We start from the raw sequence: 14,649 nt of genomic DNA, 5'->3' as shown, positions 1-14,649 counted from the left end.
TTTGGTCTTATGCATTTTCATGACTAAGTCATAATTATGAGATTTTTTTCTTAGTTTTGAATTTCCACTTATGTACTTTTTATTTCATGATTCTTATTTTTATGGCATTATGACTTTTCTACTTTTTAATCTCATAATTATATACATCACACATTTACGTCACACTCCATATATCACATTTTTGATGTTTTACCTCAGAAGTCTCTATTATGAGATACTATAATGAGATGACAAGTTGAAATTGTAAATAATTTTCATAATTATGACAGCTGTTATGAGAGTTCAGATTTCTGTCATAATTATGACTTTATATCACTTGCAATTTTTTTGGTCAATTTTTACTTTTATCTTGAATTTATCTATGACATTTTTTGAAATCATTTAGTCATAATTCATAATTATGAGAAGTTTTCTTTTTTTCTCAAATTTTTTTTTTAGTTATGGATTTTTTTTCTCAATTTTACATTTCTATCACAAGTTCCACTTGTGTACTTTGCATTTCATAATTCTAATTTTTATGGCCTGATTATGGCTTTTATGCTCTACTTTTTATTCTCAGAGTCAGAATCACGACAAATTATGGAGAAAGAAAAAAAACATCTGTAATATTTTTGACTTTTCCTAAGCGCCAATTTCTGTTTTGGTAATTTTTTACTTTTATCTTATGAATTTTTATGACATACCAAGTCATAACTATGAGAATTTGTTTTTTTCTCTCAATTTCAAATTTTTGTCCAAGTTCCACAAGTTCCATAATTCTGTTTTTATGGCCTGATTATGATGTTTATGCTCCATTTTCTACTTTTTATTATCATAATCATAAGTCAAATTCATGACATAATAAGTTATCATTACGAGAGAAAAGTCAAAATTATGGAAAAAACCCCAATCTTTCTTATTTTTGACGATTTCTGTCATAATGACCTTTTATCAATTTCAAATCATTTGTTCAATTTTTACTTTGATCTTATGAATTTTTATGAAATACAAAGTCATAATTATGAGATAATTTTTCTTTACATTTTTTTCCTCAAATTTAATTTTTTTTAAATTATGAATTAAAACAAACTCAATTTTGAATTTCTGTCACAAGTTCCACTTATGTACTTTGTATTTTTTATGGCTTGATTATGACTTTTATACTCCATTTGACTTTTTTATCTCATAATTATGTATATCATATTTTTGTCATACTTAGTATGTCATAGTTTCGATGTTTTATCATAATGACTTAGTATCTAATAATACACACTTCTTATTTTTAATAATTATTTACCAAAGCATTTTTTCCCCTCTCTTAAGTAGCAGAAATAGGATTCCATAAAGAACACAACAGCAGGGTTCATCTCATGAGTTGTAAAAGTGAACTAACAAACTAAAAAAAAACTTAAAGACAGGGCAAAAAACATCTCAGACTTCTCTAGGAGCCTTAGTAACTCATAATGACCAACTTAAGTCAATCTAAAGTTGCATTTGAAACATCGTGATCACAGGGAAATGAAAAGGCATAATTTAAAACAGTCAATACATCAAGACGACTGACCGGGCGTCAAGGGTCCTGATTAAAACGAATCATCCATAACCCTCGGACAGTATGCTGTTTGCGGTTTCTGAGTTTGTCGTACACGAGAAAATAACGATAGGACCAAACAAACGACAACTATGAGGTTCTAAGGCCCAAACTGAACGCAATGTGCCAATACAATACAGTTTATATATAGCAAAAAGTTTGCATGCTAACAAGGCAGTCTTAGTGTATCAGTCCTTCACAAACTGCTATTTTCCATTGTACATCACTGTACACCCACACGAGAAGCACACATGCACACGGCGATTATAAATGTATATAACAGGTTAAAAATGAGGTAAGATGAGCGAGGGGGATGGCCACCTGAAAACTAAATAACCTGCTCTAAAATAGCAAGGTACAGGATCCTACGGAACATTAAAGCATCATGTTTCTCTCAAACACACACACTTACTAATACATATATATATATATAAGAATATATAAAGTATTGCATCTTCGTAATTTTGAGACGCAGCCTGCATGTGTGACATACACATGCACCGAGTGCACGGTTCAAACCATGTCTTTATTGCAGCGTGTGTCTGTGGCGATACGTTTAATGGCAGGAAGTGCTTTGCAGTCCTACAGCCAGTGGAGGAGCAGGAGAAAGTTGAAGGAAGGAGCAGGAGTTACAGAGGATGCAAATGAGAGCATGGGATTGGAGTCCAGCCCCCGTAGTCTATGGCATAGTGAACGACAATCTCCTTCTGTCTCTCTCTATATGTGTATACACAGTCCCAGTTTCATTCCCAGTATGCAGCTGAGCTCCAGGCCAGAGCGTGACGGCATGAGAGGGAACCAGACTGAAGAACGGGAACAGAGTGCGTTCTCCTCTCGCAGATCTGCCCCTCTCCCGGGATGCGGAGAGTCCCTGGCAGATTGTTACCTGCTCTCATCATCTGCTGGATGGGTGGGACTGTGTAGCCATGATGACATGTGACGGCCCGCCGCTCTCCCCGCGCTGACTGCCCATCCCCGCCAACACCGACATGGCCACCGCCTCAGCCGCGGCGCGGGAGTTCAGGCCGTTGGGCCCTACTGCGGACGAGGGGCTGGGGGCCAGAGAGCTGTGCTGAATGACCGGTGCCGGGGAGCCCGTGGGCTCCGACGTCTCTTTCATGTGCTCCTCTCCTGAGAAACATTTAAAAATTAAGGTTAGATCCTGTAGATGCAAGTGAAAGACCTCAATGCGAGCGCCACTCACCCAAATAGGCGGCTTTCTTTTGGAGGTTGGTGACGGGACAGTCTTTATGGGCTAACAGCAACTGCTTCAGATGAGCAACTTCGTTTCGTAGATGGGACACCTCATTCTTGTACACATACAAACACAGGAAAACAAAAAAGTGTGAACATCACACTTGCAAACACAGTTGTATCTACTCAACTTTAACATATAATGCCAAGCCATCAACAAAACCAAAAGAAAAATACATAATAGTAAACATGACAAAAATTAGGGCTGTCACTAATGATTATTTTGGTAATCGAGTAATCTGTTGATTATTCTGACGATTAATCAAGTAATGAGGCAATAATAATTAGTTTAAATAAAGTATCAAAAGCAAGTAACCATACGGTTTTATTAAACAAAACAGTTAAACAATAAAGCTAATGTACATTACGCATTACAACAAATGCCTGCAGAGGCCGCCAACGGCCTTACGATTGTTTTTACACTTTACTGCAAGATCTAATCTGTGTTTAATATTAATTTAAATGTCCATTTAATCTTTAATATTTGGCCATTTCTTACTGATAGAAAGGCTACAGCCACTGTAATTTCTTAAATATGTGGACATCAAAATGTGTAAACTCAGAGTGAGGGTTTAAACTTTAATTTTGAAATTGCGATGAACAGTTAGCATATTGAGAAATGATGTATTCTCCTATGTTAGCATTATGCATAGCATTATGCTTTGTTATGATAATATAAATGGGTATATATATATATATATATATATATAAAAATGGGTTTAATATGTGGAATGCTCCACTTTCAGTATTTTGACAATTACTCGACACAGGCAAAATGCAACTGAGGATTTTTTGACAATCAAATAATCAAATAGAATCGAGGAATCATTGCAGCCCTAATAAAAAGTAAAAATAAAACAAGGCCAGTAATGGTAAAACAATTTAATAAATAAGTATATAAATGAAAAAAAAAAAAAAAAAAAAAATTGTATAAAAATAAGGCCAATAATTGTCAAATAATAAACATTAACATCATAATAACAAAAAAAAAGCATAAATAATATATAAAATGTTCTACTCTTATAATAAATAAAAACATTAGTATTATTAATAATATCAACGATAAAGTTAATTTGAAATAATGCCAATAAAAATAAAATAAAATACCTAGTCTCAGGCTATGTTTGGAATGAGATACTAGCAATACTGCAGGATACGTAAAGATATTCTTTTCGCATCTTAACTTTTCCACTTAAAAAAAAAAGTCAAACCAAAAATGATTCAGACACCAGATATAACTTGATATTTTTTTTACTAGTGGGTGCAGGAAACTATTGTTCATTTATGTAAGTGAAGATAGCAAAATAAAGTAAACTGACATATTATACCCAAACATTCTTCATACAGTGGACTACCAGTAAAACTGATACAAATCTGGGACCAAAAATTTGATTTGACACTTTGACCTGACCATGTTTTGTTACATTCCTTTCTATCAAAGTTATCTGACATTATCAAGATAAACTTGTTCTGACACAGTTAAACTCTTGAGTTTGCGCCATATTTTATTACCATTTTCAAAACGTTAGTGAATAAAGGTACCAGAAAAAAATTTTGGGTTGACTGTACACCATTAAAAGTGATTCTGGCTCAATCTTGACTCTTTAGATAAAAGTTATGGACAAATGCACTGCATCTAGAATACAAAATCCCCCTAAGCATGCTCTGGTTGCACAAAATCTGGATTTCATGCATTGCATTCAGAAATTTACATTCTGCTGACACAGAGGAACCACTTCACACATTTCTCAAGTTGCTATATGCAATATCAGTGCTCATACCCTTTTTAGATTAATAAAAAAAATCCAAAAGTCTTTTACACACACTAACCGACAGCGAGACGTTGATAGAGGTGAGCTCCTCAGCCTTCTTCTCCAGAGAGTTGACCCACAGCTTGCGTTTCTGCCTGCAACGAGAAGCTGCCGCTCGGTTCCTCTCCAGGAAGCGTTGCCTCCTCTCATCAGGGTCGTCATCAGCCGTCCTCCGCCTGCGACCTCCGGTGGGTTGAGCGGGTGACACCTGAACACAGCAGGGAAGAGTAAACAGAGATGTTTACTGCGTAATGCCACAGCTAAGTGACAGACTGCTCTCTGACAAACATGAGGGAATCTGTTCAGGCATCTGTTGTATATATAATGTTTACACTCGACAATTTGAGTGTGAAGATATGCCATACCTGTGGCTGAGCAGGGGATGGGGCATCTGGATGCTGGACCAGCAGCTGGCTTTGCTCCACCCTCTGAGGGACCATCGCACTGGACCCCATCGCCACACCAAGACAACCCTGAGCTGCGGGTGTCTGCTGAGATAATGCTGCCTTCAACCTCTGAGAATAACAACAAACACACCACGGTAATGTGGCACAAGATGGCATTCTGTTTAATTATAAGGCAGCTGTTAGAACTGCAACATTCAATTTTATTTTTCTTTCATGTGGAGTGGTGGGAGAAGTCATTTCATAAAACTTAACCTTAATTCGTCAAGCAATGAGAAGAGAAATCATGTGACAGAAAGGAAATTAACGTGCGAACTTCTGCATTTTATTTCTTTGGGACAGGAAGGTCATTTAGATTTTTTCTGTTTGCTTGTTGCTGTTGTTTTTTAAAATCTTAAGGAAACATCTCTCAAGAAACCAAAAAATGTAGTGCTATTTATTAATAATAAAGAAAACTATGAAAGCCTGTTTCTGCCACTGACCAAAAAAAAAAAAAAAAAAAAAAAGGTAATGCTCAATGCTCACTTTTTCCCCCGCAATTGCAAGTTTACATCTCAAAATATAAACATGCAATTCTGACTTTTTTCTCCCAGAATTGCATGATGTATACTCGCAATTGCGAGAAAACTGCGAGTTCATAGAAAAAAGCCATAATTGCAACTTTTATCTAAGAATTTTGACTTTTTTCTTGCAATTGCAAGTTAACATCTCAAAATTTGAACTTCTTTTCCTCAGAATTGCGAGTATACATCATGGGTGTTAATTAATTTAGAATTGTGGGATATAAACTCTCAATTGCAAGGAAAAAAATTCAGAATGACAAGATACAAACATGTGAGTTTAAATATCTCTTTTTCTCATAATTCTAACTTTTTTGTCAGTATTTGTGAGATATGAACTCACAACTGTATATAGGCAAATCTATAGGTAATAGTGACTTTTATCTCCCAATTCTGACCTTTTTTTCTCAAAATCTGCACATTTACATTACCCAATTCTAACTTTTTTCTCATAATTGCGAGTTATAAGGTCAGAATTGTGAGATATAAACTTTTCTCTCAGAATTGCATGATGTAAACACGCAATTGTGAGAAAAAGTCATAATTGCGACTTTTATCTAAAAATTCTGACTTTTTTCCTCGCAATTGAGTCCTCCAAACTGCGAGATATGAACTTGCAATTATGAGAAAAAAGTCAGAATTGCAAGATACAAATATTCAATTGTGAGATTTGAACTCACAATTCTGACTTGTCTCAAAATTGCAACTCAAATCTCACAATTCTAACCTTTTTCTCAGAAATGTGAGATATAAACCTCACAATTGTTTATAGGTAATAGCGATAGGCAATAATCTCGAAATTCATAATTGATCTCCCAATTGTTACTTTTTTCTCAGAATTGTGATATAAACTCACAATTGTGAGTTATAAGGTCAGAATTTTGAGATATAAACTTTTCTTTCAGAATTGTATGATGTAAACTCGCAATTGCGAGAAAAAAGTCATAACTGCGACTTTTATCTCAAAATTCTGACTTTCTTCTCGCAATTGCGAGTTTACATCTCACAATTCTAATTTTGTTCTCCGAACTGTGATCTAAACTCACAATTATGAGAAATTAAGTTAGAATTGCATGATATAAACTTGCTATTGCGAGAAAAAAGGTTGAATTTCAAGATATAAACACGCAATTCTGCAAAAAAAAAAAAGTCAGAATTTTGAGTTCATATCTTGCAATTCTGACTTTATTTCTCACAATTGCTAGTTTTATCCCACAATTCTGAGAAATTAAGTTAGAATTGCATGATATAAACTCACAATTGCAAGGAAAAAAGTCAGAATTTCAAGATTATATCTCACAATTCTAAATTTATTTCTCGCAATTGCAAGTTTATATCCTGCAATTCTGACTTCATATCTCGCAATTCTGTCTTTTTCTCAAAATAGCGAGTTTATATCATGCAATTTAGAATTGCGAGATAAATGTCAGAATTGCGAGATGTAAATGCGCAATTGCGAGAAATAAAGTCTGAATTGCAAGAACTCACATTTACCTTTATTTTTTATTCAGTGGCGGAACAGGTTTCCATAGTAAACATATAAACATGGCAAAATTTATTTGTTACAGTTTACATTTCTAAACTTTTTCTAGTGTTTTTTTAGTATTATTTATATATTGTTATAGTATTTCTTAATAATTTGAATTAGCTTTTATTTTTATATTTCATTTTCATTTTAATTTTAGAACTCAACTGGCCAAATTATACTAACCGACTAGTCTATTATTTATTTTTATTTATTTATTTATTTTTGCATATCCCTGTATAACAAGTGTATTTGAAATACAGACTGTTAATGACAAAGCTGCTTTGCACGAACAGCCTGTGTTTGTTTGTTGTGAAAACTATCGCCCATGTGATGTGCTGTATAAAGATTTTCAACATGCAAACTCTAAAAGAAAGCTATGCACCCGAACATTTTTCAAAATGATCCACAGGCTAAATTAGGAAGAAAATAGATTTGCCCTCACCATCTTTGCCTCATTGTGGGGGTTATAACCAGAGGGTGAAGACGAGCCGCTGCTGCTGCCTCCTAGTGGAGGTCCGGGAATTCCTGGAATGTTGGGCACCATACACAGGGGCCTCGCCAGCTACACCACAAAGCCAAATGCAAAACATATTATGAGGCAAATTATGAATGACTCCAAAGATCGGAAAAAAACAGCTCACACGAACGCCATCTTTAAAGAGAAGTGGGTCATTTTTTTTAGCAATAAACGACACTGAGCTGAAACAAAGGGGTTGTATGATACTTAAACACTGGAAAAATTACACACTTTCCCTTTGCTTCAAACTTACAGATATTACAGAGGGCATCTGCATAGGACCTGGAAGCACAGGAACTGTTTGACCATTTGGAAGCATCATCATTGGGTACGGCACTGTGGGAGATCTAAAATAGAAGTAGAAGAACGTCCAGTTTGCATAAGGCAATGCACAGACTAAAGTTCTGCTCTCTTCCTGTCCACTATCTGACCAGACATTCCTGGAACATCAAGTATGGCATAAATGAGCCAGCTGCCCACAGTTTCCTAAAAATTACTACCAAATCAACTTATAGCAGAACAGTGAGTCATACAGAAATGAGTCACAGACAATAAGCTGACAGCCCAAAGAAACGGCTCCACATTGACAGGCCATGGTTGTGCTCTTACCCCAGTGTGCGGTTGGATGGCGGGGTGTGTGTGATGACAGAGGTAGGGGAGGGCATGGTGGGGTGCAGGCCGTCATAACCCAGGTGCAGTGGGAGGGAGCCAGGACGCACTATTGCAGGGGTGGGAGCCGAACTGACGGCAGGCTTTTGAGGAGAATCCTGTAAGGAAGATAATCAGCCAGCTAAGCACAAAATAATTCAAAAAGCAACACTGCTTCCAAAAAAAATGTCATCCAGTCAAAACTGTTTGTTTAGTGAGGCAACACATCTAGTTCAGTTACTGCTAATTACATAGTTTAGTGAAATGTACAATTATGGTCTCCACAGTGGCCACGTGAATGCCAAATGTTTGCTAGCATACATTACTATGCACTATTTTATATATTTTACATTCTAAGTATTCTACAAAAAGTCTCAGACCGCTAGTGATAACGCTCACCAAAAAAACTGAAAATTCTGTCATTACTCCAAACCAGCAAGACCTTTCATCATTCATCTTTAGAACACAAATAAAAATATTTATGATGAAATCCGAGAGCTTTCTGACCCTGCACAGACAGCAACTAACACATTGTTAAATAGTCCATGCGACATCAGTGGTTCAACCGTAATATCATAAGCTATTATGAATACTTTTTGTGCGCAAAGAAAACACAAATTACGACTTTATTCCACAATTTCTTCTCTTCTGTGTCAGTCTTCGACGCACGTTCACAAGAGTAACATGACGTTGAATAAAGTCGTTATTTTTGTTTTATATGCACACACAAAAGTATTCTCGTAGCTTCATAAATATATTGTATTTAATCTATTTTATCAATGTCCTCACTACTTTTCTGGGCGTTGAACATAGTTGTTGCGTCACTGTCTATGAGGGCCAGAAAGTTCTTGGATTTATTAAAAAATATCTTAATTTGTGTTCCAAAGATAAACAAGGTCTTATGAGTTTGGAATGACATGAGGGTGAGTAATTAATGACAGAATTTTCATTTTTGGGTAAACTATTCATTTAAATGTAGCATTTTTTCTCATTTTTATTATTATTGTTTTTATTTATTGCATTTTAATTAAATTATTTAGATAAATAAATGGTTAATTAAAAACATTTTGCATTTATAATAAATTTCAATTCATTACTAAATGAAATAAATTATTTTAACTTGTTTTCACATTATTTTTTTATTACAAATAATATTTTTACATATTAACACAAGTGAAAACTTCCTTTTAAAAATGCATACGAATTTCAGAATGTCGTAATATTTGATTTGTCATCCTTTTGCAGAACTCAAGCTGCATGAACTCTACAAGTTTGTGTAACACCTGAATGTCATGTTCTTCATAATTTAAAAATGATCTAAAAAGTAGGTTCAATATAAGAACTCTTTTCTTCAAGAAACTTACATTTTTACGACTGAAGGCAGAAAGACATGAACATCTTGGACGACAATGGGGTGAGTAAATTCTCTGTAAATTTTTGTTCTAAAAGTGAACTTCTCTTTTAAATCTTAAATTTTCATTTTACATTTTCAGACTTTAAATGACAGATTTCCGATGTGTTTTTAAACTTTTGGACTTGTATTTGTGCTTTTGGTTTTGCTCTAGCAATCTGGTTTGCATAAAGCATGTACCTTTCCTCTGCTTACAGGCTCTTTGCTGCTATCTGACATGCTGGAGATGGAGTCAGGGCTGGCAGGCGGAGAAGAGTCCACCTCCACAGGGTCTTCCTCCTTCACCTTAATGTCTGAAGGCGTCTGCAAACTCATGTCAAGTGCTCCTGAATTAGGAGCAGGCAACTACATGGAAAAAAAAAAAAAGGAAGACAGATGAAGAATGCCACAGAGAGCGAGACGAGACGGTGTTACACATGAGAACTGATAGGGAACTCTGCAGTCTATAAATCTTGAGTTTTTGGCAGCAGGCAGCCCGAGCTCCTCATGTTTGGAGCACGTCTGACTGTATGACTGAATCCCTCCACCCAGTCCCATAGCTCACCGGGTTCTTGGCCCTCTTGTCCTCATCTTCATGGCCCTTGGGGAACTCCTGCTCGAACGAGCTGGCCAGCTCATTGAACAGGCCCACCTCTTCACAGTTTTTCAGGAAACGAGTGGGAGTCGGCGTCTGGTCTGGAGTAGAGAGCGAGAAACAGAGAGATCTCATTGTTTCCTTATGCAAGACGGCCTCAAGGACAATGTAAACTCTGCCACGCAGCTAAACGCCTGTACGTACTAGTACAAACCAAATCTGCTTGTGATTTAACATGATAAATCTGGGAGAGTACAAGGCTGTTATTACATTTGTTTTTTTTTTCCCAAGGGTTTAATGTGACAAAAAAAAAACAACAGATCGTTGTGAATTTTCTCCCTTAAAATTACTAGCTTAAGGGGACTTAGCTTAACTCCACAGCTATAAAGTAATCATATCAAATTACACTGCTAAATCTCTACCATTTGTTTTGTCAGTGCCATTAAAATAAGCATTCCAGGTTACCATTATGCACGAAAGAAGTGACAAAAACCTGCATATAAATATGTGGATGGATAGTAAGAACATGCACCTACCAAAGACAAATTAATACTCACTACAATAATTATTTTAGAAATATAAAAATGCATTAAATATTTCTAATTTTTATTTATTTATTTAATATTATGTAATAACTATTTAAGCCTAACTTTTTAAAGGTGTTATATTAAATCTAAATATATAAATTATATATGTATTATAATTTAATGTATTACAATTTTTTAAAAATTATAATATAAAATTACAATTTAAATTTTTTTTTTTATTTTACTAAATATTATTTTGCTTATATATATATATATATATATATATATATATATATATATATATATATAAATGTTATGTAAGGGATACTATAATTTATACATATTTTATAATTAATATTATATGATATAATTTAATTATGCATATACTATATTATTTATTTTGCTTTTTCCTATATATTACTTACTTTGCAATGCATTTTATTTTGCATATACATTACATTACAATTTTTATTTATACTTTTATATTGCAATAAATTCATATTCAATCATTAAATTAATGTAGAAACAACATAAGGGAAGTATATTTTTGATATTTTTTTAATGACATCTTTTTTTTTTATGACTGAAGGCAAGTATTACTAATACGAACTGATGTCTCTATGACATTTTCTCCTAATATTGAACCGTTGACTATAGCCATTCAACCTTATAATTGAGACATTTATTAGACTTGTAATTTCAGTGAACTTAAAACAATCTTCACATAAACCAAATTTAATAACTCATATAGCTACTTGTACCCTTCAGCTAGAAAGTCTAGCCAAATTGAATAAAGTTATCAAACACTAAAATCTAAATTAAATAAAAGAAAGGTTAAAACTACAGAAGTTATTGATTTCCTCTTTTTTAATTTTGTTCTTTGATTATCACTATCAGACTTCACAGCAGCTGGTTATTAGCATATTTTGGCTGGTGTTACTTTATAAACTGCCGCTGCTGAACATAAAGCAGATCTGACACTGCTTTAAATGCGACTCTTAAATAATAAACACTTACATGCACAGTTTTAAATTTGTTTTTAACCACATGGCTTAAGTGTGTATGTGAATGTTTGTGTGTGCATGCATGCACGTATGTGTATGTGTGTATATATATATATATATATATATATATATATATATATTATATATATACACACACACACACACACACACACATGCACAAACAAACATTCACATACACACTGTGATATGTGTATATAATTTGACAACTGTGCATTCATACTGTATCATATTGTCTGCGTGCAAAGTACCTGCAATGATGACTGAGTCAGTTCTAGCGGGTCCAAACTTCAGCGTCATTTCATGTTTGTGTTTATGGACAGCCAGGTGGTCCTCATTAGTAAACCTCTACAAAGCAACACAGACGAACAGATGGATTACGAGACAAATCTGACCAGAAAAAGAGAAAGGAGCATTTCAAGACCTCAGGGCAGACACATTTCCAAAGGAAGAGGAGGGAGTGGCATTGACAAGATTTGTCTTTCGAAACAGATATTGTAGGCCAGAGACAACTTCATAATGATCGCTTTTCACCAAACCCGTGCTCTACTCAAAGTCTCTGAGGTATAGCATGTAGCTATATAGTGTCAGTATCAAAAACATACAGTAGAGGTGGCTTTCTGTTTCACAGCTGACCTTTGTGCCCTTACACAGCCTCAAGGCTTACAACGTTTATATTTCTTTGCGCTTCCGTTCAGAAATGCAGCTACAGCATTACACAGTAAGTTTTGAACTTCCACTTTTGTCACACAATAAAAAAAAAAAAAAAAAGTTTCACCAGCTTTCATGTAAATACAAAAAACACTGTGCAAATGACAAAAGAGCTAGCCCTAGGTGGAGTCCGGTGGTTTAGAACTTTGACCCAGTGCCCGAGCCATGATGTTATGTATGCAAGACACAACAGCTCTTGGACCGAGCAAACTACACAGATGTATTCAATTAACATTTATGACAGGCAATCATGCATTCTCCAACGTGCTTTTATATTTACCTTTGAAACAAAGCAGCTGTTAAGGTGGTAAAACTGTACGCTGCAGATGCACAGCCAGTGAATCATGGATATTTAAGAAACCAGTGTCAAAGATACTTTTTTTTGGAATATAATGCATAACATGTCCCTATGATCTGACAGATAATGAAATAGGTGTGCTTTTTTGATTCACTTTTATGATTTCAGTTCCATAATAGACCTATCTTTCAAAACTTTCACAACAAAAAAAAAAAAACTTGAAAAAAACAAAAGCAACTCCATTAGCAAATTATGAGATAATTTTGCTATAAAACTACACAAGAATTCTTGAAAAAGGTGTTTACACAGTCATTTTGAAGCAGCATGGTGATACTTTTTCACCTGCATGTTAAACAAATAATATTAATATTATTATTATATGAACAACAGAAGTAAGTACAAACTTACACAGTGAGATGTAAACTCTTCATTTTTGATTTAGTTAAAAAAAAAAAGACTCAAAAGAGTCAGTTGTACAGGAATCAGGCTACGTTGAATGTGCTGCATGTACTTGATTCACTAAAAGAATCTGGCTCAAAAGAGTCAATCGTTCAGGAATCAGAGTGCTTTGAATGTGTTGCGTGTGTCTGATTCACTAAAAGGAACTGGTTTAAAAGAGTCAATTTTTTAGGAATCAGACTACTTTGAATTTGCTGCAGTTGTTTGATTCACTAAAAGGATCTGGCTAAAAAGACTCAGTCGTTCAAGAATCAGACTACTTTGAATGTGCTGCATTTGTTTGATTCTTTAATACGATCTAGCTCAAAAGAGTCAATCATTTGGGAATCAGACTACCCTTTAGTGAATCAAATAAATGCAGATCATTCAAAGTATCTAGCTCAAAAGAGTCAATCATTTGGGAATCAGACTACACTGAATGATCTGCATTTGTTTGATTCACTAAAAGTAACTGGCTTAAAAGAGTCAGCTGTTCAGGATTCAGACTACTTCGAATTTGCTGCATTTGTTTGATTCACCAAAAGGATCTGGCTCAGAAGAATCAGTCGTTCAGGAATCAGAGTACTCTGAATGTGTAGCATGTGTCTGATTCACTAAAAGGATCTGGCCCAAGAGAGTAAATCATTTGGGAATTAGAGTACTTTGAATGTGCTGCATGTGTTTGATTCACTAAAAGGACATGGTTTAAAAAAGTCAGTAATTTGGGAATCAGACTACTTTGAACGTTCTTCATGTGCTTGATCCACTAAAATAAACTGACAGCGACTCAAGAGTCAATCATCCAGGAAACAGACTACTTTGAATTATCTGCATGTGCTTGATTCACTAAAAGGAGCTGGCTCAAAAGAGTCAATCGTTCGGGAATCACATGACTTTGAACATTCTACATGTGCTTGATCCACTAAAATAAACTGACAGCGACTCAAAAGAGTCAGTCATTCAGGAATCAGACTACTTTGAATTATCTGCATGTGCTTGATTCACTAAAAGGTTCTGGCTCAAAAGAGTCAATCATTCAGATATCAGACTACTTAGAATGTTCGGCATGTGTTTGATTCACTGAAAAGAACTGGCTCAAAAGTGTTGATCATTTGGAAATCAGAGTACTTTAAATGTACTGCGTGTGCTTGATTTACTAAAAGAAACTGTCTCAAAAGAGTCAATTGTTTAGGAATCAGACTACTTTGAATGTTCTGTGTGTGCTTAAATCACTAAAAGGACCTCACTCCAACTCAAAAAAGTCAGTCATTCAGGAATCAGACTACTCTGAATTTGCTTCATGTGTTTGATTCACTAAAATAAGCTGTCTCAAAAGAGTCAATCATTTGGGAATCAGACTACTTTGAATGTTCTGC

General features: G+C 34.8%; 1 protein-coding gene across 5 annotated transcripts in view; it reads right to left on the bottom strand.

Moving 5' to 3' along the window:
* Positions 1 to 944: 944 nt before the first annotated feature.
* Positions 945 to 14,649, bottom strand: part of atf7a (activating transcription factor 7a) — a 31,850-nt gene continuing 18,145 nt past the window's right edge. For 4 of the 5 annotated variants that reach the window (XM_051096553.1, XM_051096552.1, XM_051096554.1 and 1 more), the window contains 10 exons: positions 12,078 to 12,174; positions 10,248 to 10,378; positions 9,884 to 10,048; positions 8,254 to 8,411; positions 7,898 to 7,991; positions 7,570 to 7,689; positions 5,001 to 5,150; positions 4,655 to 4,843; positions 2,775 to 2,880; positions 945 to 2,701 (listed from right to left, as the gene is read on the bottom strand). In XM_051096553.1, coding sequence (XP_050952510.1) covers positions 2,466 to 2,701; positions 2,775 to 2,880; positions 4,655 to 4,843; positions 5,001 to 5,150; positions 7,570 to 7,689; positions 7,898 to 7,991; positions 8,254 to 8,411; positions 9,884 to 10,048; positions 10,248 to 10,378; positions 12,078 to 12,174 — 1,446 coding nt within the window. In that variant the 3' untranslated portion in view covers positions 945 to 2,465. The remainder of the gene's footprint in view (positions 2,702 to 2,774; positions 2,881 to 4,654; positions 4,844 to 5,000; positions 5,151 to 7,569; positions 7,690 to 7,897; positions 7,992 to 8,253; positions 8,412 to 9,883; positions 10,049 to 10,247; positions 10,379 to 12,077; positions 12,175 to 14,649) is intronic. The other variant, XM_051096555.1, reaches the window with a different exon arrangement.

Source organism: Labeo rohita, chromosome 23, assembly GCF_022985175.1.
Source record: "Labeo rohita strain BAU-BD-2019 chromosome 23, IGBB_LRoh.1.0, whole genome shotgun sequence".
Lineage (NCBI taxonomy): Eukaryota > Metazoa > Chordata > Actinopteri > Cypriniformes > Cyprinidae > Labeo > Labeo rohita.
This window is presented reverse-complemented; position numbering and strand designations above follow the sequence as displayed.